Source organism: Phragmites australis, chromosome 10 (genome assembly GCF_958298935.1).
Source record: "Phragmites australis chromosome 10, lpPhrAust1.1, whole genome shotgun sequence".
Lineage (NCBI taxonomy): Eukaryota > Viridiplantae > Streptophyta > Magnoliopsida > Poales > Poaceae > Phragmites > Phragmites australis.
In genome coordinates, this window is record NC_084930.1 from 2,178,739 (window position 1) to 2,205,930 (window position 27,192).

Below are 27,192 nucleotides of genomic sequence, written 5' to 3' on the forward strand. Positions count from 1 at the left end.
AGCCTATTGGTAAAGCAATAAGCAGTCTTTAGCTTCCGTTTGGTACATAACAGTTTCACATAAAACTAATAGAATATATGTCGAATATGTGTAAAAATTAGTTATAGATAAACTTGAGTTGTAATTAGATGAGGTTAGTAATAGAGGTGTAGTCGGGTTCTTATTTTCAGGCTTATAAATATTAGTCACCAACTGTATAACTACGGACGACAATAGATGAATATGCGGAGGTACGTTCGTAGTCATACTCTAAGGATGTACGTAAGACTAAACCTTATTAAAAAAAACATTATAGCTTGGTGCGTTGATATTGTGCTTGGTTTGTTAATCTTAATGTGCTTCCGTTAAAACCCTGACAAAAACAGTTGCATTTTTTTTTTGTGTAAAACCGGAAGAATCCCTTGGTTCCAAACAGGGCCTTAGGCTACCTTCCCCCGTAAAAGGTGAATTGTTATCACATTCATAAACAATCTCCTTGCACTCAGGTTACTGAGTGACATCAAACAGAATTATGACTGTGGTCACTGTGTTCTAATTTCAGCGTGTGCAATCTGATATTTGATCTGTGTTCTTGGGTGCTGATGAATTATGCACAAACGCACTAACCTAGTAACATTGTAATATGGCTAGGCAGCACCTAAGGAAAAGCGAAACAAAAGGAGATAACAAGGCCAGACAAACACATCGCCAGAACCAGCTCCTGCGGCTGTCAACTGCCTTGACTGTGGTGGCTACAAGAGGCATATGGCCCATACATGGCAGCAAGTGTGTTGAGACATTTCGATCTCTGCAAATCATGGCCCTTCAAACTGCTGATGCCGCTCGATCCAATCTCAAATATCCTTCCTGCGTTAAAATCAAGAACATGAATGTGAGCAAGGATAGCATATTGTTACAACAAAATTTTCCATCTCTCCACAGGGTTGTTCCAATTCAAGTAACACTAACAGTAACAGGCAAGCAGGAAAACAACAGGGAAGTTTCAACAGTATCTTGCTGCTTTACTAATCGACACTAAAATGCTGGGTAGAGTACCAAGTTTAATCAGGAATTTCCATGAAACTGAAAGTAGCTTAAGTGGTATGAATGGAAACACCATGTCAGATGTCACTGAGTGCTTAACTAATAGACTCCAAAGCCTCTAGTAAATTATTGTTCTATTGTTAAACAATCTATGAACTGCTTTGTTCTCCTAACTGTAAGTCAATAAAAGAGTATGAAAGGTTATAGTCCCTATGTATCTAAACAGAGGATAAGGTCCCTACAGTAGCTGATAATCCGTTTGGCTGATAAAATGCAAAGGCAAACAAAATGACTAACATAGTTTCTAAAGGCATTTTGACGAACGAGAACTATGAAAAGGCATTTCGTTGCCATTAGTAAAACTGAACATCAGTAATGACACCCGTCCTCCAAAGATGAAATTTCTCAATGCAGAGTGAGAACTAATTCAAGTGAATTAGGGTGTCTAATTTCCTCGAAAGATGATGCACAAGAATTTTACTTCTTCAAAAGGGTGCTCACTGACCTTGTACCCATATTGGTGGAGCCCCAGTTACATTTGCAACAAGAAAAGACATTGCAATATCCTCACAATTCTTGTCAAGTGTTAGCGTAGCAAAAAGAGTAAGAGATATGGAGTACTATATAAGCCAATCATTGACAGCACCATAGCTGAAGGCAATGTTCTATATAAATGGTGAAGCAGTAAGGTATGAGTTGCACCTATTTTCATTCACATAATCGCGAATGGACGGTAGCATGTCGTTGGTATATAGATCCATATACCGCCTGTGGAAGAAACTCGCTTTGGAAAGAACCATACTGTATGTCCCTGTCCACCAAACTGACCACCAGCTTCCATATCGGTATTCCTTTGTATTGCCTCCCTGCAGAGAAGCAACAACTCCAATTAATTTTTTTAACATGACTGACTTCCTCATTATGTCCATTCACAATTCAAATTTCTTTCTTTTTTTGAAACCAACGATTCAAATTTCTCTCTTTTAACCAACAATTCAAATTTGAATGCACACCTACAAGTAGATACTTCCAATAAAACAAATTTCGCGTGTTATGAATTGCACCAATAGATTCATATCATACCGGATCGGCAAGCCAGTGCATCCGGGGAACAAAGCCCACCATCGCAGAGGGCGCGCTCTGCCACACAGTGAAGGCGAATCGCAGCGTGGAGCAGGGAACGGTGATGTCGTCGTCGACGGAGAAGACGGCATCCGTCGTGAGCCCCTGGATCGGCTTGAACCTATTGTTGAGGCTGTCCACCTCGTTGATCACGAGCCGCACGTTCCCGCGCCGTCTGCAATTCATGACGCTCTGGCGCAGGGCCTCGGGCGGCGCCCGCGGCTCGCTCCACGCGACGTGGACGGCGTCGACGCCCGCGCAGGCGGCGTAGTGCGTGACGGACCTCCGCAGGAGAGCGTAGCGCTTCACGTGTTGATGACCACCGCGTAGCCACTGCATCAGGTGCAGCGCGTTGAAGAGTGGAGTAACCGGCAATCCAGTGGAGCAGGGGTGGCGGATGCTCACCGTGGCGAGGCGGCGGCGGGGTCGGGGCGGTGGAGCGTGAGTGCGAGTGCGAGTGCGAGCGTGGTGGCCGCGGCGGCGAGGGCGAGGAGGCAGCGGACGAAGCAGGCGGCGAATCTGCTGCCCGAAGCCGCGGCGGACAAGTGGCGAAGCGGGAGCGGGTGGCGGCGGCCGGGGCCGAAGCTGAGGCCGTGCCTCCTGTCCGCCGCCGCCGCCTGCAGCTGGAGCAGCAGCTTGGTCATCATCAGCATGAGCTCAACACGCCGCCACAGCAATGGAGGAGTAGCTAGTGAGCCGATTCGTCTATTCGAGGTGGTGAAGACTGAAGGGCAGAGCAAACCCTGTCGTGGGATTTCCTGATCGATTGGGGTGGTACGGCGCTACGGTATTGGCTGGGCAGCCGTACACATTTTCCACATTTTAAAAAGCACGATTCATAATAATCTTTTATTTAATCCTAAGTAGGTTAGCAAGCAAACAATTATTCAGCTAATCAATATAGTTAATGTTGAAGGCCTTCTAGGGTTTTAACGGAATAAAGATAATCAATAATAAGCCATGAGTTTAATAAGTTAGGTTATAACTATATCAACATTTTAAATTAGAGTTAATATCTTAAGCATGCATATGACTATAGTTTAAAACAAAGCTTTACTGGTTGTGTTTGAAAATATAGGTGCAATATGATCAACGGTGTAGAACTTACTTTTGTTGAAGTTCTCACCTACTCATTCTTCAAACTCCAGGTCCTCTGGATCCTCGAACACTCCTTCCTCTAACGTACACAACCAATGACAAAAAGCGCACACAATCAATCAACAATAAATTACTAAAAACAAATTAAATTACAAAAAAAATATGAAATTGATAAGGTTAGGTACATCTCGAATTTAGATGAATATTTATAGAAGAATCGTCGAAAATAAAGTTAGGATAGGGAAGAAACGGGCTTTGAAAGTTTTACTGGGAGATAAAATCAAGAAAGAGGAATGGCTCGGCTAGCTCTCTTGGCTCACTTAAGTGGCTCGGCTTAGCTATTTGCCATTGGCTTGGTTCACATAGAGAGGTGGCTCATGGCTTGGCTCGAGTTGATAGCTCAATGGATAGACTTGGCTTAGTTGCAATTTTGTTGTGGTGGGGCCCACTAGAAGATATAAGGTAGAGAGAGGTGGTGGCTTCTCTGTGGTTCAGAACAGATCGAGAGGGAGAGAGAGACACACAGAGAGGAAGAAGATGGTGACGACGACAGCCAGTGGCGAGTCAAGGTGGGAGAAGCTCCGGTGACCAGCAAAACGAAGTGAGGTTGGTCTGATCTACACCATGGTGGAGGCAATCGAAGGGGTGGCTAAGGCATGTGGCTCGGTTTTGGGGGTTTTGGGCAAGAGGGAAGGAGAGGGGCGACGGTAGAGCTCATCGGCGGTGGTGGCCCTCTAGCCTTGTGCGGTGGCGCAATGAGAGAGAGAGGTTCTAAGTGATGGTTTTGCTTGGTGAAGTGAGTGATGTGGTGCAGTGAAAGAGGGGGAGCTTGACCCCTTTTATAGGCAGCTGGGGGAGCTTGATGAGGACGACGGGTATGGCACCGGGACATAGGTGGCATGGCGCCGGAGTGGTCTAGCCAGGATTCGCGCAACATGTGCACCACATTGGACGAGATTGAACAACGTGACAGCAGCAAGGAAGGGATACAATGGAGCAGTAAGGTGGTGACACGGGCGGCGACGAAGATGGTGATATCAACAATGGGGTGGTGGAAAGGGGGCAAAGACAGGATGATGTCGATGGTGGTGAGGTCATGATAATAGCAAGGACGGTGAGAGAGAGATAAAAGTTTTTTTTCTAGGAAGACCTGGGTGTGACAAAAAAGGCACGGCTCAATATTAGTGCTCTGGTCACATGTGCATTCTGGTACATTTCCTTTTCGCGACGGGGTTCACAAAAAACAAATCCAGGATCCACCAAAAGTTTGAGTTCATCTTCTATGGCAGAAATGTTGGATATCATCGTTGCGGAACGATTCCTGAATCCCACATTCTGTGAATTTCTGCATGATTAACTAACGGTTACATGGACAGAAGCTGCATTCAGACTGTAGTTCACGAGTCCAGGGATAGTTTGCTGATATCTGCACCAACACCGTGGCTTGACACCTTCTTCATCTCCAGGGCGGTTTTGTACGGCGGAGCGATGGGAGGCTGGATCGGATCCAAGCTCTTGTAGGAGCCACCCTCTGTGCTCGGAAGCGGGTATGATCGGTCTGAATCGTAACCGCTCAGATCGCCGCAAGCCAGAAATGGAATGTAGACCTTGTTTGGTCCCTCCAGCCATCCGCTTCTGCAATCTGCACATGAGAAATGGCATAAGCATCATGCGTCGGCCCAGTTGGGGGAACAGAGTACTGTGCAATCGTTTGTAGCCTTACCTAAATCATCAGCCCCTGAAGGAGTCCCCACTTTCTCTAGCAGGTGATACAGATCTTTCTCCTTAAAACCTTCAGGAGGTGAATAATTCTCACAAACTGCAAATGCCTCTGTTTGACAAATGACAAGCACAAAGGTATGCATAAGACAACACATAATCTCTAACAACAAGCAGCGGGAAGGGTAACTTTTTTTTCAATAAAATGCATTCAGAGGGATGACTAATATTACTTTCACAAACTTGTTGAAGTTATGTGAACCATAGAAGGTAGATAAGCATATAAGTGGAACATGTATCAACCGATCTCCTTTTAGGATATATAAATGCTTACCAATGCTTGAGTTGCGGCTGCTTTTAGGCTTCGCAAATGTAACTTGTGAGAAGAAGAGTTTTAGCTGCATAAATTACAGATAGCAATAAGTACGCATCAGCATCTCGTGTAAACATTTATAAATGAAAGGGTAAAGGCTGAGCACAACAATCTAAGTAAAATAATCATCAGCTGTAAATACAAGGAAGCTTTCATAATTCATACTAAATACTATATATTGCTTTAATAACGGAGAACTACAGATCAACACAGTAATAAAACATGTACAAGACAGATAAGCCCCATGAAACTGATGTTAAAAATAGCTTAATCGAACCATAAAAGAAGTAGATATGACAAAAAAAAAGGAAATAGTTTTACAGTTCATTTGTGAATCCTGTAACCAAACAGAAATGTGTATCACCTGGCAGTACAGCAGACTTGTATCTTTACCCCGAAAGATCTTCGCGACAAATTTTCCACCAACTTTGAGTACATGAGTCACAATTGTCAGTGCCTAAATGCCAGGTGTAACCAGATAAATAATGTAAAGCATGACACAACTGAAATAAGCACAATGCAACATAAAGAGCAAGGGGTTCTCCAGAAGCCAGGTAAAGAAAGGTCATTGTTCAACATAGCTACACAACTGTAAACATTTTCAACTGATGTGTATTTTCTGAATACTACAAATTGTACAAAAAGGAACACATTTAATTAGATGCAGATAGACAAATGTAAAAAACTAACCGCCAATATAAGCTGGGACTGGACAAATTCGTCCATATCATGAAGGCCAGTAACTGTAATCATCCAAAGAACCACAAGCGTGTGATATTCACCAGTGCCGTAATAAAATGGAGTAGAGTTAAGGACGAGTTCTCTCGCACTACTGTCTTACCATCAGGAGCGCCGTCACAAACAACCAAGTCCGCTTTGCACCCATCAAAATGCCTAATAACCTGGCAACACATTCCCATCAGTTACAACCAGCAAAATTTGCAACGAAATTTCCATGTATGTTTCTATCCATCTCACCACTTCTGCAGTCCGAGCATTAGTGATGTCACCTTGCACCTGTATGACACCTTCTATTGGAGCCATCGGTTGCAAGTCGATCGCAACAATGAGAGGAAGGTCGCCTTCCCTTGTAGTACAACAAAACAGCAACCAAGATGGGGAAAGGCAATCAGATATCCGAAATGATGCTGGAACAGACAGTGGCACACTGGCAATCTGGCACAAATCCTTACTTGCAATCAGGTGATTGTTTTGCTGCTACATAAAGGTTCCGACTCAAAACCTGCAAGTGCCAACAGCGATGCAAGCTATCAAACCAAGAAACATAGGTACGGATGGGCGACCGGGCACAAGGATACCTGGCTCCAGCTTCCGGGAGCAGCGCAAAGATCAACCACACGCCTCACTCCTGCCAAGAAAGGTGTACTTTTTATCAGTGCGCACTAATCTCGTTCATGGAGCGAGATATGGTTGCCAGTGGCACGCAAAGGCGAGCGGGAGGATGAGCCGAGCTGAGACCGTGGAAGATGTTGAACTCCTGGTCGATCTGGAGGAGCTTGAAGGCGCTGCGAGCTCTCCACCCTTCCTCCTTCGCCTTCCGGTAGTATATGTCCTGAGCAACCGGCGCGCAGCGCGGTGAGAAGCGGCAAAGCAAAGCGGAGGAGGAGAAGCTGGTTGGAAAGGCAAAGGTCGCGTACCCTCTTGTCCTTGGAGGCCTTGCCCATGGCGACGAGACGAGGAGGCGAGCCAGGCGCGGGAAACGGAGGGTGCGGTGGTGGCGGCCGGCGTCTCAGTGGTCGGTTCAGAGATGGCGGCGGCGACGGAGGAAGGGACGAGCCGAGGGCCGAGGCGAGCGAGGAGTCGAGGTAGAGAGATGCGGGTGCCAACTAGTGTTATGGGCCCATAGGGCTTTTAGACGGCCCAGTCCATCTGATCTGGATCTCCCGTTCGGTTTCATGCAAAATTGGACTACGGATCTCCCGTTTTTTAAAATACTTGTACAACTCGCAAACACATGCATATACTCATACCATTATACACGCGTATTCATATATACGCATACTCATACAATATGTATTAAAGATTAGAGATAACTTGAAATTCACTACAGTCGTCTCACTGTCGACGGGAACGTCTTCTATCACTGAAAGAAAATTCAGCTTTAATAAGATGTATAAGAGTAAATATAGAGTTTGATTCCTAATATGTAGAGAGTAAACTAACTTCACTAACCACCCAACACATATGCTTGATTCACTATGGATCTCTCGTTTTCGATTGAGATTTGGACTAAAAATCCAAATATGTTTCAGAGATGCAGAGCTGCCTTACTAAATTTTGGCACAAATTCAATGGCAGCTAGTGCTGAAAAGCTTAGATACTCTTGCCACCAAACCAAATATACACTTTTCCCAAACACCCTTTGATCTTTTTTAAAAAGGTATTTAAAAAGTCAGCTTGGAATACCGTTGTTCATTGGGAAACTTTACACTGCAGCGTGTCACGCTCTGGACGAAACATGCGACCACAACAATGATGAAGCCGTCGAGGCTGAAGACAAAGCCATCACCGAAGAGCTCGTCGGGTTAGGGTTCCAGGTGTTTTCAGGAGCTGCGCTCTCCCATCGGATATAGAAACAGGAAGGGAGGGTGCCCTGGCAGTGGGCGGAGTCAGAAGAGGGCGGGACGAGGTAGCAACGGGTGAACGGCAGATAGTGCGACGAGGTGGATGCCACATGGTCCAACCCTATTGGTGATTTTGGAAAAAGAAAAAGTCTTTGTCGTGGTCGGCTAGCCCTTCCATGTTGTTTTTCTTGGATTATTGATAACATTGGTGCTAATGATCCTTAAAGCACCTCCTCGTTGCCTATAAGTTGATCAGCACCTTGCTATGTAGATCAATTATAACACCTCATGAGTTGGTGATGTTTTGGAAAAGGAGTGATAGATTCATAAATACATAACTTTTGAGTTGGAAGTTCTGTATCGCAATGTATAGATTGTTTAGCTGAAATTATTTTTATTTCTAATCATTAGCAAATATATTTTTTATTAATTAAAAGAGTAAATTTAAAAAAAATTGAAGATTTGTGTCTGTTCTCTTATAATATTGTTAGTGTAGTTAGTTGTATCCCTATCTATCACAGACCAAATCTTATGTTTGCTCCTTATATGTCTCACTAAAGTGGAATTTTCTTCCAGTGATAGATGACGCACCTGTCAACAGCGAGGCGCATGCGGTGACTCTCCGCATCTTTAGTCTTCAATAGGCATTGTGTGAGTACGTGCTGTTGGTTGGGTGATCTCAGCTAACCACCTAAGCTAACTAACTTTGATCGAGATAAAAGAGGGTGTTGACCCACCATCACGTTCGTGCCTTGATCGTAGGCTAGCATTAGTCGACACATGGCTTGATCCTAGGTCACCTGAGCTTATAAGAAAGAGGGGTCACAACATCTAGAGGTGAACCTAATGACTAATAGCGCCCACTTAACACTCCTAAAGGTTCTACCAATCAAGAGAAGCTCGGCAACGGCTTGAAGACCAACGTGGTCGCCAGCCACTGCTGATGTCCAACAACTACATCGGCATCAACATCAACAGCATGCCTGCATCACGCGGGCGGGGGTCTTCGCGGCCTCATAGGCATTCTACAACTGGGTATGTGATTTTTTAGTGCAAATCTAGTTGTTCATGTCCTAAGGCTAGTCAATCCAATGATATAATTGAGAATTATACCAAACATTTGGTAATCAAAGCTTTCTAGCCTTGGCTTGAACCCGTTTTTACTAGTTTTGTGCCCCGAATGGTTGAAATTAAGGGATAATTAGACCTCTGTTAATGATAATTGATCAAGCTTATCCCTTAATACTGTCGTTTAATGTCTATTAGGGCACCTAACTCCTCTGTCCATCATGATCATGCCATTGCTAATGTCAATTTGCTATCTTACCCCCCTTTAATCAATCGGTTTAGTCCTTATTTTGCTATCATTGATCATGATTAAGGCATAATTTTTCTCGGTTAGCATTAAGAAGGAGGGGAATTTAAGTAATCCCAAAACCCTAGAACCCAAAATCCCGAAACCCAATAATTGAATGCAATTGTTATGCTTACCATTACGTTAATGATGTGGTCGGGATAGCCAGATCCGTCGTATGTTTCCTCTCCGGCATGTCTGTCTCCTTTGCACCTCGCCGGGGTCTCTGCCACGCCATTCAGCTCTTGCAGCCACACGCCTCAGCTCTTGCGTGTGCACTGCGAGGGGACCCATTGACCCCAGAGGAGTGGAGTCTAGGGTTAGGATTACGGTCGCCAGCTATTTTGTTCCGATCTGGGGAAAGGTGAACCATCCATCAAGATCTGACGGTTTGAATTGCTCCTAAGCCACCGCAGGACTACGACCTTTAGTTGGGTTGCACACGGGAATCTTCTTGGGCTGGGCCAAATTAAGTTATGGGGTTTCATGTTTCTCAGTGGATTTTAATGAAGTAATAGGCCAATTTTGGGGTTGGGCCAAATTAAGTTATGGGGTTTAATTAATTTCAGTGCATGTCTATTTCTTTTGCTATATTTGTGCACTGATTTAATAAGGTTTAATTGCCCAAAATGATGTAATTATTTTATGATAAGTAAGGACTGCACAAATTTAATTAATATTGTCTCAAATTAAAATAGAACCAACGGAAAGTTTTGATTTAGGACTATAACTAAGCTTTGGGCATTAATATGTTCAATATTAACTTTTTTATGGTTGTATTCCAACCAAATTTGTTTATAATCATGAATTATCAGAATTTATTACCCACTAATAAAATATTCATTTCCACAGGCCATGTATTTTTTAATAGGTCCAATTTTAGGCATAAGTTTAGGCTGACCTTTTGGACATTTCTCAATTGGGCAACAAAATAATGTTCTAAGTGCATTCAGGGGATAAGCTAAGATGGGATCACTTATGTTGTTAGATATTTTATGTTGTCATTTTATGTTGACAATAATTTTCTTATGCTTTAATTTAAATTATGAGTTAAAGTTTTTCCCTTGTTTTAATTTTAGCATTTATTTACTGCTTATTAATTATGATATTGTTTAATGTTTATACTTCTGTAATTAATTAATGTTTAATGCACATGAATTTTTGATCATTTGATTAAGTTTGTTTCTAATTTATATATTTTTCTTTGTGATAATGAGATTATGATTATTTTTATGGATCATAGCCATATACTGACCAATGTCATTATGGCCATGTGTTATTTAATTGATTCCTAACTTAATTAAGTTATCAAGCCATCGTGTCAAGCATTCATGTGATCATGACTGTGTTATGATTACATCATCTCTGATTAAAATGGAATCAACATGAAGTCTTAATTAGATATTTGATGATGTTTTGGAGATTATGTTGTGGCACACAATTACATTCTGATCAATGTTGATTGTAATTATGTGTTATTCTCATAGTTTATCTAATCAAAATGGAACCAACGAGAAGTATTGGTTAGAGGTTTCATATTGATTTAAGGATTATATTTTATGTCTCATTGTTACATACTGACCAACGTTGTTTGTGACTATTTGCTATCTCCATTAGTGAATCCAATTATTCTTCATTTTCTATCAAAAGATGATGCTAACTTAGACTGGTGATTCTTTCCTTAAATTAGGTTTTTCTTCATTTTTGCCCAACGGTGAAGCGAATTAAAATTATTAAACTTTGTCATCAGTATGTTAATCTGATCAGCGTATGGTTAATTTCATGATAGACAATTATTCATAACTTTTGTGGATATTAAATCAACGATCAGTGATATGTCTCTATTATCAATTTAGCCATAAATTCTTTGACTGTTTTCAAGTATCCTAATAAGGAATTGATTAATTTATTAGTATATTATTTTTGAGGTTATATATATTGATTATACACACAAACATAATGATAATGATTAGCTCCCATAAGAAAAGCTATTAATGAGTAGTGCATTGATATAAATTCAATAAATTGTAGTTTTCTAAATACTAGTGGGAGCAAGTCAAGAAAATATCCTTTATGATCATAAAATTTAGGATCTGATAGAGCAATCCTCTATTTAAATCATGATTATCTGGTAATAAGGAAAAATATTATAAAGTTTGTCAAAAATTCTTGCCAGTACACTGATCATAAGAGTGCTCAAAGAATAATAAGCTCAGACATAAATAATTATTAGATCCTTCCTAATTCACTTCATTACGTTTCTACAACAACAACAAAGAATGAGAAGTGAAATATGATTGTGCCCTGAATTAGTGCATTCAGTTAAAAGTTGGCGATATGCTAAGATAAAGGACTACATTTATTCTACCAATATTACCTTAGAAATATAAAATATTCTAAAGTGAAGTCTTAGAGAAGGGATATTATGCGGCTAATATTTGAAACTATCAAAAGTTTTCCATCGGTACTAAATTATGCTTTAACCTCCATCCTAATAGTGTAATTTATGTCCCTATTATGAGAAGTAATTTTTTTTGTATTTCTCAACGTTACAATCTTATGAAGTTTTTGGAGAGCATTAAGCATATTGCTAATTCTATTGACTTCACTTAGAATTCATCGAAATTGTGGCATTGATGGTTATGCCACATTTCGAGGGGAGCAATGGAATGTCTCATTAAGAAAGGAAATACTTCATTATGTGAGATATAAACCCTATGAACAAATTTTTTACTCTATTAAGTATATGAAAGGATTAAAGATAATCGCACATATATTTAGTTGGTATCCTAGAAATAAGTTACATTTCTAATGGGATTGTCAAACTTCCTACTATTATTTTTTTTAAGCCATACCACTGGTTTGTAGAGTTGTTGATTCTAGTGGGAGCTATGAGGTAGGGTAAACTATACTTTTGGGCAATCGAGGTTATATTCCAATACCAAAAGTCAGAGACACTGTAAACCCTTTGTCTCTAAAAGTTCTTCCTCCAGTTGATTTTGGAGTTTATGAATAATGTAAGCCTCACATATAGATACCTTAAGTTTTAACCTTAAGACTACATTAAGATCAGTGCGAGTAAGTTTAACCTCTTAGCTGTTTATATAGATGATGTCTTGTTGACTATCAACAATAGGGATATTAATGTTTAAGACCCAAATATTTTTTTTTTTGGTATTAAGATTGTCTTAGTGATGTCTCTCATATTTTGACTATTAATATTCATCAAGATAGGTCTAATATTAAGGGAGTTTACTCCGATTATTGAAGGCAATAAAAGTTTTTTCTTACGATATTGCTATCATAAATATTATGTATACTTAAGATTAATATGTGCCCTCATTAGTTGATGTAACCGGGATACTTGGCAGATATTGATCTAGAATTAGACCACTGGAAAATTACTAAAGACAGCTCTGCGTTATGCGCAGGGTGCTAACAGTCACAAAAGAAAGAGGCAAACATCACGATCTCCCTCTTGCGGGGAGTAGGCAAGTCCTCCCGGGCAGTACCACAAAGAAAGGCGGCGATGGAGCAGATAGTTGTCATACATCTGCTTCAGCTTCACCGTGCTGCACTTGGACTTGGGAAAGTCTAGCTCTTTACCGGTGCGCGGCTCTACTGGGAGCGACAGGGGTTGCTGCGGAAACATGAATGTAGATGGAGACGATGGGCTCTGAGCGCAAGGGTTTAGAGGCTGTGAGGGAGGGCAAAAGGATTCGTGGACAAGCTTTGGCTCTCCAGTTTATAGGGCCAGCGTGATATCCCAACCGTCACACGGAGCTCAGTCGTCTCAAAATTCAAAAGGCCGCGCTTTGGGAGCCGAATTTCCCTTAGGTTCGGCAGAAATCATTGTCTCCCTCCCATGATGTCTCTCTCTCTGGAAGTTTAAAACCTCCCCTTGGGATGCAGTTTTATGGGTCCACCATGAAAGTGAATTGCATTGATGGCCACTTCTATGGTGAACTTATGTTGACCTGGGGTCCTTATGGTACGACTAGGTCCACCCACGACCACACGGCAAACCGCTTAGACCACCACATCTGCGAGGGGCCTGGGGGGTTACTGTCGGTGTATAGAATAGGGTCCCTATTCTGAGAGCCTACAGCAGCCAATACTAGTTGGCAGAAGATTTTTACCCGAATCAGGGTCCCACAGTGCGACCAGTCTGCATCTTCACGACCAAGATCCTTACCACATATGAGATTCTCGCGACCAGCCTTCACTGGTCGCGGGATCGCGGGACAGGTACTCACCAAACCAGTCTATTCTCATTAAATGCATTCCACTCAAGTGTGGTCGTGGCTAACGGAGTGGTGCCATGCCCTGTCCTATAGCATTAAGGGTTACGGGACGGGCTCGCAAGCGTGTCAGACTGTTTTACAGGCGCGCGTGCGAGACCGGTGATAGAACATGGCAGATTGGGTGATCAGGGTGAGATAGGCATAGAGGTGTCAAGCGGATAAAACAGGCTTGGTAGTTTCATCATAGCAAAAAGAGGCCCGTGTGCCACCCATTTTAATAGCATAGGGGTGAAATATTTAATTAAAGTATGGGTTAGCAGAAAAAGACCTACTTATAAGTTTTCATTCTCTTATTTATAAATAGAAGAATGGGTTTGGCATTTAGGATGGGTAGATAATCAATTCACAAACTCTGATAATAAAATACATAGACGTATGACTGTTATTCTTAAGAAGGTCTGAATCTAGATAACCTCTATATTCTTAAGTTCATTATAAACACACATACACCATAAATATTATTCATACACCTATCAACCGACACACTCTAAAATCATTATAAAAACTAACCCTAGACAATACCACATAGAAGAACTGGACCGGGTGAACACAGCGTGGCCACATCGCCTCCCGCCTCTCCTCTCTTTATCCGCTACAGAAATAGCTATTCGTGTCGTGCCCGCCTGCCTGCCTCGCCACTCTGAGCCGAGGGCAGTGCACGTCCCCTTAGCCTGTGTATTGATCGATGATCCTCCTAACAAACACTACATCACAACGTGACAAATAGGAAGGGGCATGTGTGAGAAAACGCAAAATGTGCAACCTATACCTGTGTGCAGAATGTGGGATCCACAGCTAGCTCCCAGATGAAGCTGAATTCGCCACAATATTTATCAACTGTCTTAAGCATGGAACGCGAACAGATATCGTTTAAAGTTTGTCTGGAATTTGATTTGGTGATGGCAGATAATAAAGTAGAACTGAAGAAACCTGGATGGAATTAAATAGATGTAGAAGCAGAACAGTAGAAAGTGGAAATTCAGATGTTGCTATCACTGGTCACAACCAAGAATTCCAGTTAGTTACATCTGCACAGTATATAAACATCAGTCTCAAAATCTACAACATTCACATGGAAACTGGAACAGGATTGGATTCCTTGGAGGATAAAGGTCAATCTCGTGTAAGCTAAGATTCAATTGATGAGCTAAATGAGAACTTCAGAAACAATTGGCAATTTCCATATCCAATTGAGCAAGCAAATGCCAGTATTAGGAATGGCATTGCAACATTAGCTATTTAGCTGGTGATCAAGCAGAAATCTTTATGGAGTTTGGATAGGCATTGGGTTTGGGGTAGGTATGAGATGGGATATGAAGAGGTGGGTTTGGGATAAGGATACAAACATTTAATCTCATTCCTATGTTTGGCATACACTTGGTTTGGGTATGGATACAACTTTTACTTCCTAAAATACCCCTCAATCCAAAGCATTCTCTTCCTCTCCTCTAAGCTTCTTGCCAAGCAGAACCTCATCTTTGATATGAAATTTAGCCTGCTACTCTTGGCACATACAATCTGTTGCGGGATAAGTATAGATTGATTGCTTCGGCTTCCTCAGCCTGATTTGCCCGTATCTACCTTTGTGCCCTGCCTGTACAGCCTGCTGAAACTCTGACCACTCCATGCTCTTGTTCACAAAGATGCGGCCAAGCAATGCCATATTTGGCCTTATGGTCTTCAAGTTCTCATAGGTTCGGTGAGCCAACTAAAAAGACCAATTGTTCTAGTCAAGACCACGAAAACAAAGAGTAATCTAGCAAATACAGAAACCATGAGAACTTACCATTGCATTATGCATATTCCCAGGCGATGCAGAGATGAAAATATCGCTATGCATGCTGATATAATAGTCAAGAGCTCCCAGTACAGAAGCCTTCCCTTCAAAATTAGCAAGTTCATCTTCAGATGCAAGGCTTCTCTTGTCCACCATCAGAGGGAAAAGTTTGCGCAAGCTAGAAATCCTGGCTTCCCCACCATATACCTTAATAGGTGATATATGTTAGAACATCCTGATATCCCCAAAATGAAGTTAGTGCACAGAAGAGTCAAACCTTGTGAGAAGCAAGATAGAGTCGAGTTCTGCTGTCAAAGCCAAGGGCTACGAGCAACAGCCCAATCTCTTCTGGAGTCAACGGGCAGCGTCCTGTGTTTCGAAGCTCCTCATCAGTTAGCTGTGAATTTAATACCCTCCCTTGCCAGATAACCTGCCTGTATTTAGCCAGAGCCATTTTTTCAGCTCTGCCACCTCCAAAGTCACAAGCAGAATGTGCAGCCATATCCTGAAAATATAATGGTCAGTTTGAGATGTTCCAGAGCAGAAATTCTTTGAAGTGCACAGAAATACACATACACCATCCGATACTGCAGAAGTTTTTCTTCTACTTACCTTATCAAAACGGAGATGCAAAACTGCATATTTTCCAGCTTGATTTGTGCTTTCTTCTACTACTTGATGGATTAATTCTTTGGAATGCCCCTGGACTGGATACCTCAAGCGCTTCACAAGAGTCTCCCCCAGTGAGATAATGTGAGGCCGAAAAACTAGAGCTTGGAAGTTAACTTTACAACGCAAGCGTTGAATATCCGCAGGCAAATCATCAAATGCAAGGCGGTGAGAAAAGGGGGCAATGGCAGCAATGCCATAGCTAGCAGTGACACAGCAGGTAGATAAGATTGCCAGTAAAGAATTATCCTCATATAGTAACCAACTCATGAAATCAAATGACGATAAGATGTCACGTACATACAGATAGACCTAAGCCTGGACACCGACCTGGCAAAACTATTCTTTTAGTAATCTTATGCAATGTGTCAAGTAGCTATCAATGAGAAGGACGGCAAAACTATTATCTTAGTAATCTAAAAATGCAATGTGTCAAGTAGCTATCAATAAGAAGGCCATTACAAACCATCACTTAATTCAATCATTTCAGAAACTTCTGGAAAGATGACTATATGAAAAATTTCAGCAAGTCAAAACACATGCATAACAAATAGAGACACTGAAAATTCAATTTTTACAAACCTTTGCAGGATAGGACTGACATTCTCCAGATACCAATTTGCTGAGGCATGAAGAGGTGCAGTTTTTATTCTTGTAGCACGGATGCCTGTTCCATAGTACTCTCTTGTGCTCCATGAAAATTCTTTTGGAAGCACTTTGATGACAGAAACTTCATCTTTTAAGGTGTTGATAAAGTGATCGACGTCAAAAATTTCTTCAAATGAGCTGCAACAGAAAAAATGTACAACTAAAGAGCTTACTTCCATTCAACAGGTGAACATGAAATATAGTAGACTCAAACTCCAGAGGCACCTTGAGTCTTTCCAAACAGGGTTTACTTCAAGATGTGGGATCACAAGAGTAGCATTAAGAATCTTTGCAACTGCAACTGCGTCACATATCTACAGAACAAAAATAAAGAGCTGGATAATCTAAAGCCTCATTCAGCAAGCTATATCAAGTTCTCATATCGTAATATCAATAGATAGAAGAGTGTACCCCCATTCTTTGCTGGTTCAGTCCGCCATCAAGAAATACCTGGATGTATCCGCTTGGCTCCAGAGGCAATGCTATCATTTACAGAAAAAGGTACTTGAGAAATCGATTTCAATGACAGGAAGAGGCATGATGTTTCATAATCATGAAATATCAGTAAATTACCATGAGCAATTGATGGTTTCAAGCATGGTTTCCACCCCTGATATGGCAAGGGTGACCAGAGCTCTCTCTTCTGTTCATCTGGCTGTACAAAAACAAAAGTTAAAATACCCTCCAGCATAACCATTTTAGTTTTCATCCGACTTGTATGTACTCACAATTGCCCATTGCAGAGCCTCATTTAAAAGAGAAGGATGCATTGGCTTAGGGGTATTCCATTCCTGCAAAAGATAGGAAAAAATCCGCACATGTAAATGTCGTATAAATATAACATTATAGAATAATTCACTGGAAACATAGTTCTATTGCAATCTGAGTTCACACATAGTGAGCATAATGCTATCAACTTAGTGATCAAGCTGAGTAATCCAGTACGCACTTCATTCCATACCACGAAAAAGATCCTTTTGGACATAGAAGGGCACAATGGTATCCGTCAAAAGAATCCAGCTCTTAACATAGTAGTTCACACAATTCAATTGTTTTCCAGAACGGTCCTAACATCACACTGGCTACGAAATTGCATGTCACCACAAAAGAAAATAATCTAAAAAGAACTGAACTTTTCGTTTATTCGTTACCGAGAAGAGGGAAGGGAAGGCATGGCCCAGCGGGGAGAAGAGCCCGGGGAAGATTGCCGGAAGGATCACCACGGCGGCGGCGGCGGCGGCGGCGGCCGCCGGGCCCCTCGCCGGAGTCGGCGAAGGCGACGGCCTCCGCATCTCCCTGTCTCGGTAGGGCGGTATAGACTAGAAGAGAGAGCAATCTAGGGCGAGGTCAGAGGAGCAGGAGATTTGGAGGAAGAAGGACAGGGGTGGGGAATTTCAGATTACGGGGCTGTTTGGTTCGTTTCCATGCCAAAAATTGGCATTACCGATACTTAGACATTGCCAAATCAAGGCGAAACAATGGCCTTCGGAGTGTGACCATACTAAAATTCTTGGGCAGCATCTAAACCGGCAAGAAAATGGCGTTCGGAATGTGGTAACCTTGTCAAACTCGCCAATATTACTGAGTATGATATGTAGACTTCATATGTTATCAAATAATTTAATATAATATGTATTTTGTATCGTAGATAAGAAATATAATGGTTTAAATGAAAATTACGGTTAAATGAAATATTTAGAAAATATAAAGGTTCGAAGTTTGTTAAAGCACTTGCAGCCAGTGGCATGTTGCCACCTCATCACATGCACCTTTGGCTACCCAGCCAAAAAAAATTCTAGTATGAAATCCAAATAGTTGCCAAAATTTACTGATACTAGTTGAGTGCCCGTGCGTTACAACGGAAACAAAAATTGCACAAGATGACATCAAGCATATGGCAAGATTATATGTGAGGTACTGTGAAATTATGTACTCATAGTTGAGACTCGTGATAATAAATTCAAATATGATAGCAGAGCTTTATTCTGTATTAGGCACGTCAATTTACCTAACTACAAGCACAAACTATACATTAACATTTGGGTGCCAATCAACTTCGCAGTTCATAGATTTCTATTTGGCTCAGATGTTAGCAGTCACCATTGAACATAAAACATGATGCCAACTTGTCAAGTAGCCATTTATTTGGGGTTGTGAATTCTAACCACAATGCCAATTTATTGGATGTCAGCAACAGAACTCTACAGGTTTTAGTTATTGTTAAAAAGTTAGAATAAGAGGTGCTTTCCTCTAGATGGGAATTGGCCAACGGCCCAACACTGGTAGGGACTGTTTGGCTATGGTAAGCTGGAAGACCATGTGCAGACAGTACTAATGACCTGGATGTATTCGACAAAATTTTGCATCAGGTGGCTGTCACTTGACTTAAATGGACAGATGAAAGCAAAACATGGCAGCCCCATGCCAAAGTCAAAGGAACAACACGGAGAGCTGAGTTGTTCTTTCAAGCTTGAGTTATGGTGTACACGAATGTGCAGTTCAAATTTTACCATCTCTTTCCGTAGTTTGTCCCGCTCTTGGATGGTAGTTCTGGTCTCTTCCCTCAATTTAAACATGATAGCAGAGCTTTAAGCTCCTTATGAATTGAATAAAAGAGGAGAAATATTAATCGTGCATAACGAAAAATTCTACCATGAGAGGCTTTAGCTTCATAAACAACATTTGCTCTTTATTTTTGAACAAATAGTCATCTCTAGCCTTCCATATAAACCACAATCAGTAAATGAAAAATGAATGCTTTGTCCTGCTGAGACTGAACTTGAGTAAGAACTATGTATATAATTTTGAACAGATAGTCATGTCTACTCTTCCATATACGCCAAAGTAAATAAAAAACTAATTATCTGTTCTGCTAAGACTGAGCTTGACTCAGAATTATATGCATATATAATGCCAGTGCAGGATTGCACTTGCTTCCAGGACATGCATGTTCAGTTAACCCATCGTAGAAGCCAAAATTCAGTCTTCTCTTTGCCTACAACCCATGCAGTTAACCAAGCTGTTGAACGACTGAATCAAAGACTCAAAGAGAACTGCAAATACGTATAGCTCTTGGATGATGGTGTTATCGATCATTGCTCTTGAGTCTTGACTCCTCAAATGTCAGGAAGATGTCCTCATCTTCGTAGTGAACAAAAGGGGGCAGCTCTTTAGCTTGCATAGTTTTCAGCAATTCTCAAAGGTTTTCAGGGAGGCTCCTGCACGTAGATGCACTACGTACTTAGATACCAATAGTCAACACGGTTTTTGTTTAAATGTCAATCTCACATGAATACGGAAACGCAAAGTCGTAACTGTTGTTTTTTTAAATGAAGTCAATACCTAGGCATGAGCGTAAAGAATATGATTCGATCAGAATGTTCAGTTTGCCTCAAAAGCTAAAGGCATAAAAAATGAAAGTGCGAACTCACCTGGACATTTGGGTGATCGGTATGTCAGGAAGCATCAATCTCAGGTGGCTTGTTTAGATGTATGTATTTTCTAGATATGTAGATTTTGTAACGCGAAATAATTCCATTTGTATTTGGCCAATATATAGGAATGGTACTGACAAATGTAAATTCTCCTGAGCAATTAATCAAACAGGCTGTGAGCATTCACAGTATACGTAAGAAATGAGAAAACATGTAGAATCATTCATACATGAAAAAAAAAACTCTGCTCAAATCACGAAATGAATTACACAATGGACAGATTATGGTGATTACCTTTCCACAACCTTCATGAGGGCACACAAAATTATTTTCTCGAATGTCCAGGGCTGTCAATTGGATCGGCAGCTTTTACAGCGTTGACAAGCATCTGACAATCAGAGAAGAAATGGAAGGAGGGCATCTGAAATCCTTGTGCAGTTTGAATTGCAAGTTGAAGTGCTGTGGCCTGTGGCCACTGCGTGAAGTCGAGATGGAGATCCCTCCTTTAGCTTGCATCCTGGTCCTGAAAGTAAGAATAGCTCACCGCTATTAGGAGGAACCTCCTGAGCTGGAGCTTGATGGCGCCGAAGATCTTCTGGGCGAGGCGACGGCGTTGCTGCACCTGGTCAGGACGCCACCCGGCCTGTGGGCAGGTGAGAGGCGAGATGGCGACGGCTGCGGGAATGAGATGCGATTCAGGGACAACATCCTAGCAGCAGCTTAGGGGAGGAAATAGGAAGCGGTGGCGAAAGCGAGGGATCCCGGCTGGTTCGGCTGCTTCGGGCGGAGTTGAGTCCGGCGATGTGGGGCGGCGTGGAGACCTGACGGCGACACGAATAGCTTCGGGCGGAGAGAGTCCGGTGAACATGTCCCTCGGAGAATCGCTCACATGAGACAAGAGGGGGAGGTCGCCGCCGCGAAGGAGGGGCGTCGGAACGATGCCGCGAAGGAGGGGCGTAGCATCGACGCTCGATCGCGGCAGACGACGGGCGGCCACGACAGCTAGCTTGGAGCGGTGCGGCGTCGAGGTGGGATGGGAGCGGCGGCGCGACAAGCGTGGGGGGAGGGCGCGCAGAGTGGCGGCGGTGGACGGGCGATGAGGAGGTGCGACGGGCGTGGTGGGGAAGGGTGGCGCGTGATTGCCGGGCAGGATCTGTTGGACGCGCGATGAGGAGACGCGACGGGCGTGGTGGGGAAGGGTGTAGCGTGATTGCCGGGCGGGAGCTGTTGGACGGGCGATGAGGAGCGCGGGTGCGCGGGACTGATCGGACGGGGGAGGAGCGGACGATCGTCCGACTGGGGCAGACGAAAGGATGCATTGCAAACGTTTTAAGTAGTAGAGATTATCAATATTGGGTACAGGTTTCGTGAGCCGCAAACCAAACAATCTCATGGCCGTCTCTAATACAACGCTCTCTTTTTAACGTCCACTTACTCACAATGTCATATGACCCGTGTGGTAGTTTATGGATTAATAGCACAACATTCCTACACCTCATTTTACTCATTAGCAATCCCATTGACCGGTCTAATTGCCTCATTTCCCTTTCACCTAGAAATTCACCTCCTGTGTATGACAACATGGACTAAAACGAGCCAAATATTTGACAGGTCAGGGTCGACAATGTGTGGACGTTGTTCGACACCTGCCTGGAATGCTCTGTGTACTCTATCGTACACTGCAACAAAAGCTTCTTGGTAATTGACTGCACCGGAGATATCTCTATCTGTAGCAACATTGCCACCGATGTAACCCCGACCGCGAAGTTGGTGTCATCACTGTCGCCACCTCCGCAGCTCAGCCATCGTAGCTATCTAGAATCGAATGGTGAGCTACATATGGTGACGCCATGGTGAACATGTTCTACAGGGGACGACACTTTACCTATAGCAGCATGATCTACAAGTGAAATCTTCTAGATTGGAGGCTAGAGTGGGGCAGGGTGAATAACGTCAGTAACTTGACATTATTTATGTCGAAGCATTTCAGTGACAACTTCAGTGGAATAAGCGTATCCAAGTACATTTGTGGCTCTGAGTCTTTGTATTGGGATCAATACAACTTGGTCCGTTGTTTGTAGACCGTTGACATTACTACAGACACATTAGAAGTGGTAGGTTTCTACTAGAAGATGCAGGGTTTCGAGACTCTAGATTGAATGCAGGGTTTAGAAGACCTGGCACATGGTTCCTACAATTGATGGTGCTATTTTTTGTTGGTTATAATGAGCTATTTGATTATCTTATATTTCACAAGTTGTATTATTGCGCAACTTGATTTGTTCTCAAAACATACATCGTCATATTCGGTTACTTGATTTACGTTAACTCAAAATATAATAGGTGTCCATATAATTTAGAAACCGTAGTTATATAATTGCTCGTGCGTGTCGCACATGCACAATTACTAGTATGGACTAATAGCACAACATTCCCACACCGCATTTTACTCGTTAGCAATCCCATTGACCGGTCTAATTGCCTTCTCTTCCTTTCACCTAGAAATTCACCTCCTATGCATGACAACATGGACTAAAACGAGCCAAATATTAGACGGACATGAGCTTTCAATGGGCCTGATTCGACCCAAATATTGTGCACTATTCAATTTGGAAGGGCGTTTCCTAGTTGGCCTTGTTAGAATACAAAGTGATGTGTAGCGTGCATGGATTGTAAACGTGTAGTGTGTGCACCAAAGATAGAAGGGGCCAGGAGATAAGGTAGTTAGCGATGTAAAAGGAAAGTTGTTACTATTTTTATCTCTGTGATTATCTCCTGGCCGTTCATCTTGGTGCTGTGCTCCCTATGTAAGCCACGGCTGGGGCTTTTCTAGCTAAGAGAGAATCAACACGCAATACGCCTGTCCCCGGCGTTTCTTCCATCTTCCAGCGCCTCTGAATCTCTCACATGGTATCAGAGCCTAGGTTTCCATGGCGATGAGTTCAAGCACCACCACAAATCCCTTCTTCGGTTTCCAAGTGACCGAGAAGCTATCCAAAAACAACCATGCGCTATGGAGAGCGCAGGTCCTCGCCGCGATCCGCGGTGCTCGCTACGAGGGGCATATCAATGGCAAGGCCAAGGCCCCCGATGCTGAGATCGTCGAGAAGAAGACGGACGGCACGACTGTTACCAATCCTAACCCAGCGTTTGAGGTGTGGTATGCTCGGGATCAACAGATCCTTGGGCTCATCCTCTCGAGCGCGGGGAAGGAAGTTCAGGCGCAAATCGTCGCTGCAGAGACGGCGGAACAAGCATGGTCGACCGTGGAGAAGATGTTCTCCGCGCAGACCCGCGCCAAGACAATGAATGTGAGGCTTGCCCTCACCACTACGAAGAAAGGTAACATGTCGATTACGGATTATGTTGCCAAGATGAAAGGTTTTGCAGACGAGATGGCTGCTGTTGGTAAATCTCTGGATGATGAAGAACTGGCGGCGCACATCTGCAATGGTCTTGATGCCGACTACAACCCAGTGGTGACGTCGGTCACCGCTAGGACCGATCCCATCTCGATCCCTGAGCTATATGCCCAATTGCTCAGTTTCGAGACCAGATTGGAGCTGCAAGACGGCGGCTCCTATGCTCACGTGGCAAACCGTGGGCGTGGCAATGGGAACCGTGGCTCGGGCACTGCCCGTGGCCGTGGTCAGCACGGGCGCAGCCAGGTGCGCGGCCGTGGAAGGGGCGCACCGCAACAGCGCAACGGAGGGCGACAGCAACGACCTGATGTGACGAGTGGGTCTGATGATCCACCGTTCTGTCAGATCTGCTTCAAGACGGGGCATAGGGCGACTCGGTGCTGGCATCGGTTTGATGAAAACTATGTCCCAGAAGAGCGCCATGTCAACGCCGCCATCGCCATGCACGCCTACAATGACGACACCAACTGGTACACCGACACGGGAGCAACGGATCATGTCACAAGTGAACTGAACAAGTTGACGATGAGGGAGAAGTATCATGGCAATGACCAGATTCACACTGCGTCTGGTTCAGGTATGGAAATCAAACACGTTGGTCATACTACTGTTCCAACTCAATCCCGTAGTTTACATCTTAACAATGTCCTTCATGTTCCTAAAGCTGCAAAAAATCTGGTCTCCGTTCATCGTCTTGCTAAAGACAACTCTGCTTTTCTTGAGTTTCATCCTGATTTTTTTCTTATCAAGGATCAGGCTACGAAGAAAACGATTCTTAAAGGACCATGTCGTCGTGGATTGTATCCCCTTCCTACCGATTCTCCAGTAAAGCAGGCGAATGCAGTTGACAAGCCAACCGTGTCTAGATGGCATAATCGTCTAGGCCATCCTTCTCTTCCCATTGTTACCAGAGTCGTAGACAGTAATAATCTTTCTTGTTCTTCCGAGTCCAATAAGAAATCAGTTTGTGATGCTTGCCAGCAAGCAAAAAGTCATCAGTTACCTTATAGTAGATCTGTTAGCTCAACTAGTTTTCCTTTGGAACTTATCCATTCAGATGTCTGGGGCCCTGCAGTTGAATCTGTTGGGAGAAAACGTTACTATGTCAGCTTTGTTGATGATTTCAGTCGTTTTACATGGATTTATTTCCTTAAGTATAAATCTGAAGTATTCCAAAAGTTTCATGAATTCCAAAGAATGGTTGAGCGACAATTTGATAAAAAAATTCTTGCTATGCAAACTGATTGGGGCGGAGAATATCAAAAATTAAATAGTTTTTTTTCCCCAAGTCGGCATCCTTCATCATGTATCATGTCCCCATGCACATCAACAAAACGGGGTTATTGAACGTAAACATCGTCACATAGTTGAGGTTGGGTTGTCTCTTCTAGCCCATGCATCAATGCCACTGAAATTTTGGGACGAAGCTTTCATGGCTGCCGCGTTTCTTATTAATCGCCTGCCTAGCAAAGTCATTGATAATCATACACCTTTTGAACGCTTACTCCAACAAAGACCGGAGTACTCTTTTTTTCGCACCTTTGGTTGTGCATGTTGGCCCAATCTCCGACCCTACAATCGTCATAAACTTGAACTCCGTTCTAAGCGGTGTGTCTTTCTTGGTTATAGTAGCCTACACAAGGGTTATAAATGCCTTGACATTCAATCCGGACGAGTATATATTTCTAGGGATGTAATCTTTGATGAAGAGGTTTTTCCCTTCTCTAGTTTGCACTCCAACGCAGGCGCCCGCCTCCGTGCAGAAATTGCACTCCTTCCACCTGGCCTTGTGCATTCTCTTGGGACGGAACAGTTAGTTGATCAAGTGCTTGATTCCATTAACTCTGCTACTGATGGTGAGCATGCAGCATGTGATAACAGGGGGAGCTCTTTGCCTCCCAGCGCGGAACCTGATGAAGATCCGGTGTCAAATCCTGCCGACTCTGCTCCGGGATTGATGCCAAACGGCGCTGCAGGAGGCGATGCGGACATTGCTGCCCCGGCGGACCCCGTTTCCTCCCACCTCCCGCCCCCGGTGGATGCCATGTTGCGTGCCGCCTCGCCGTCGTCTGGCGCGTGCCAACCAGGCGGGGTCACGCGTCCCGTCTCCGACGCGGTATGCCCTGCTGCCTCGACTGTGGCAGCCCCATCATCCCATCCTGTCGCAGGCACAGGGGGATCTGGCGCTGGTGCCGTCAGTACTGCTGCGGATGGATCTTCTGCGGCTGCAACGGAGGCTCCTACACTACCAAGGACTCGACTTCGTGATGGTATTCGTAAGCCTAAAGTCTATACAGACGGCACGGTCAGGTATGGATGTTTCACAGCATCTGGTGAACCACAGTCTCTTGATGAAGCATTGAACAGTAGAGATTGGACATTAGCTATGGATGCAGAATATAATGCCTTGATTAATAATAAAACTTGGCATTTAGTCCCACCAAAGAAAGGTATCAATGTCATTGACTGTAAATGGGTATATAAAGTCAAACGAAAATCTGATGGGAGTCTGGATAGATACAAAGCCAGGCTGGTAGCAAAGGGATTTAGACAACGTTATGGTATTGATTATGAGGGCACTTTCAGTCCAGTTGTGAAACCAGCCACTATCAGGACTATTCTATCTGTTGCTGTCTCTAGAGGGTGGAGTCTACGTCAATTAGATGTTCAGAATGCCTTTCTTCATGGGTATTTAGAAGAAGATGTGTATATGAAACAACCACCTGGCTATGAGGACAAGTCACGGAATGGGTATATCTGCAAGCTTGATAAGGCCTTATATGGGCTCAAACAAGCACCAAGAGCGTGGTATTCACGGCTGAGTAATAAGTTGTGTCAGTTGGGCTTTAAAGCGTCAAAGGCTGATACATCTCTGTTTTATTATCATAAAGGCTCAATCACTATGTTTATCCTTATTTATGTTGATGACATAATTGTTGCTAGCTCTACCCAGGAAGCCACAGCATGTCTGTTACAGGATTTGGGAAAGGAATTTGCACTCAAGGATCTAGGGGATCTGCACTTCTTTCTTGGTATAGAGGTCAAGAAGATAAACAATGGGATTCTGTTAACACAAGAAAAATATACTAAAGATGTGTTGCAGCGTGCTAATATGATGGAGTGCAAACCGGTTAGCTCACCATTGTCTATCTCAGAAAAATTATCTGCTCATAAAGGTGATCCTCTTGGTCCCAAAGATGCTACGGCATACAGGAGCATTGTAGGAGGCTTGCAGTATTTGACCTTAACTCGGCCAGATATTTCCTTTGCTGTAAACAAGGTTTGCCAATACTTGCATGCACCTACTACTATCCACTGGGCTGCAGTAAAAAGGATACTAAGGTATCTCAAACATACTTTGGAGATTGGACTTAAAATTTGTAAGTCATCCTCTCTTCTTGTAAGTGCATTCTCAGATGCAGATTGGGTAGGAGATCAAGATGACAGGCGATCAACTGGAGGATTTGCCGTGTTTCTAGGATCTAATCTCATTTCTTGGAGTGCCAGGAAACAATCTACGGTATCAAGATCAAGTACAGAAGCTGAATACAAAGCAGTTGCTAATGCCACTGCTGAGGTAATGTGGATACAAACTCTATTATATGAGTTGGGCATTCAAGCGCCAAGAACAGCAAAATTGTGGTGTGACAATATTGGAGCTAAG

General features: G+C 43.2%; 2 protein-coding genes, 1 non-coding gene and 1 pseudogene across 4 annotated transcripts; 1 reads left to right on the top strand and 3 right to left on the bottom strand.

Annotated features, from left to right (window-relative positions):
- Positions 1 to 440: 440 nt before the first annotated feature.
- LOC133931331 (glycosylinositol phosphorylceramide mannosyl transferase 1-like) lies at positions 441 to 2,956 on the bottom strand (annotated as a pseudogene).
- Positions 2,957 to 4,424: 1,468 nt separating this feature from the next.
- Positions 4,425 to 7,295, bottom strand: LOC133883416 (uncharacterized). Its single transcript, XM_062322741.1, has 11 exons — positions 6,994 to 7,295; positions 6,815 to 6,908; positions 6,655 to 6,704; positions 6,529 to 6,578; positions 6,314 to 6,422; positions 6,177 to 6,237; positions 6,026 to 6,078; positions 5,700 to 5,792; positions 5,297 to 5,360; positions 4,967 to 5,074; positions 4,425 to 4,885 (listed from the first exon to the last, which is right to left on the bottom strand). Exons 1-11 carry the CDS (start codon positions 7,018 to 7,020, stop codon positions 4,641 to 4,643), a joined length of 954 nt encoding a protein of 317 aa, XP_062178725.1. The 5' UTR covers positions 7,021 to 7,295; the 3' UTR covers positions 4,425 to 4,640.
- Positions 7,296 to 14,493: 7,198 nt separating this feature from the next.
- LOC133931431 (O-fucosyltransferase 39-like) lies at positions 14,494 to 18,203 on the bottom strand. 2 transcript variants are annotated; one of them, XM_062378306.1, is made up of 10 exons: positions 17,824 to 18,203; positions 17,401 to 17,463; positions 17,246 to 17,327; positions 17,084 to 17,154; positions 16,898 to 16,986; positions 16,607 to 16,810; positions 15,968 to 16,226; positions 15,633 to 15,860; positions 15,365 to 15,562; positions 14,494 to 15,286 (listed from the first exon to the last, which is right to left on the bottom strand). In XM_062378306.1, the coding sequence occupies exons 1-10, from the start codon at positions 17,962 to 17,964 to the stop codon at positions 15,077 to 15,079; spliced, it is 1,545 nt and encodes a 514-aa protein (XP_062234290.1). In that variant the 5' UTR covers positions 17,965 to 18,203; the 3' UTR covers positions 14,494 to 15,076. The 2 variants fall into 2 exon arrangements, with proteins under 2 accessions (XP_062234290.1, XP_062234291.1); XM_062378307.1 differs by lacking the exon at positions 17,824 to 18,203 and having other exon boundaries at positions 17,246 to 17,323; positions 17,401 to 17,459.
- A 5,316-nt stretch (positions 18,204 to 23,519) lies between these two features.
- On the top strand, positions 23,520 to 23,658 carry LOC133883778 (small nucleolar RNA Z247). The gene has a single exon (XR_009902987.1). It is a non-coding gene; the product is annotated as a small nucleolar RNA Z247 (small nucleolar RNA).
- Positions 23,659 to 27,192: the final 3,534 nt, after the last annotated feature.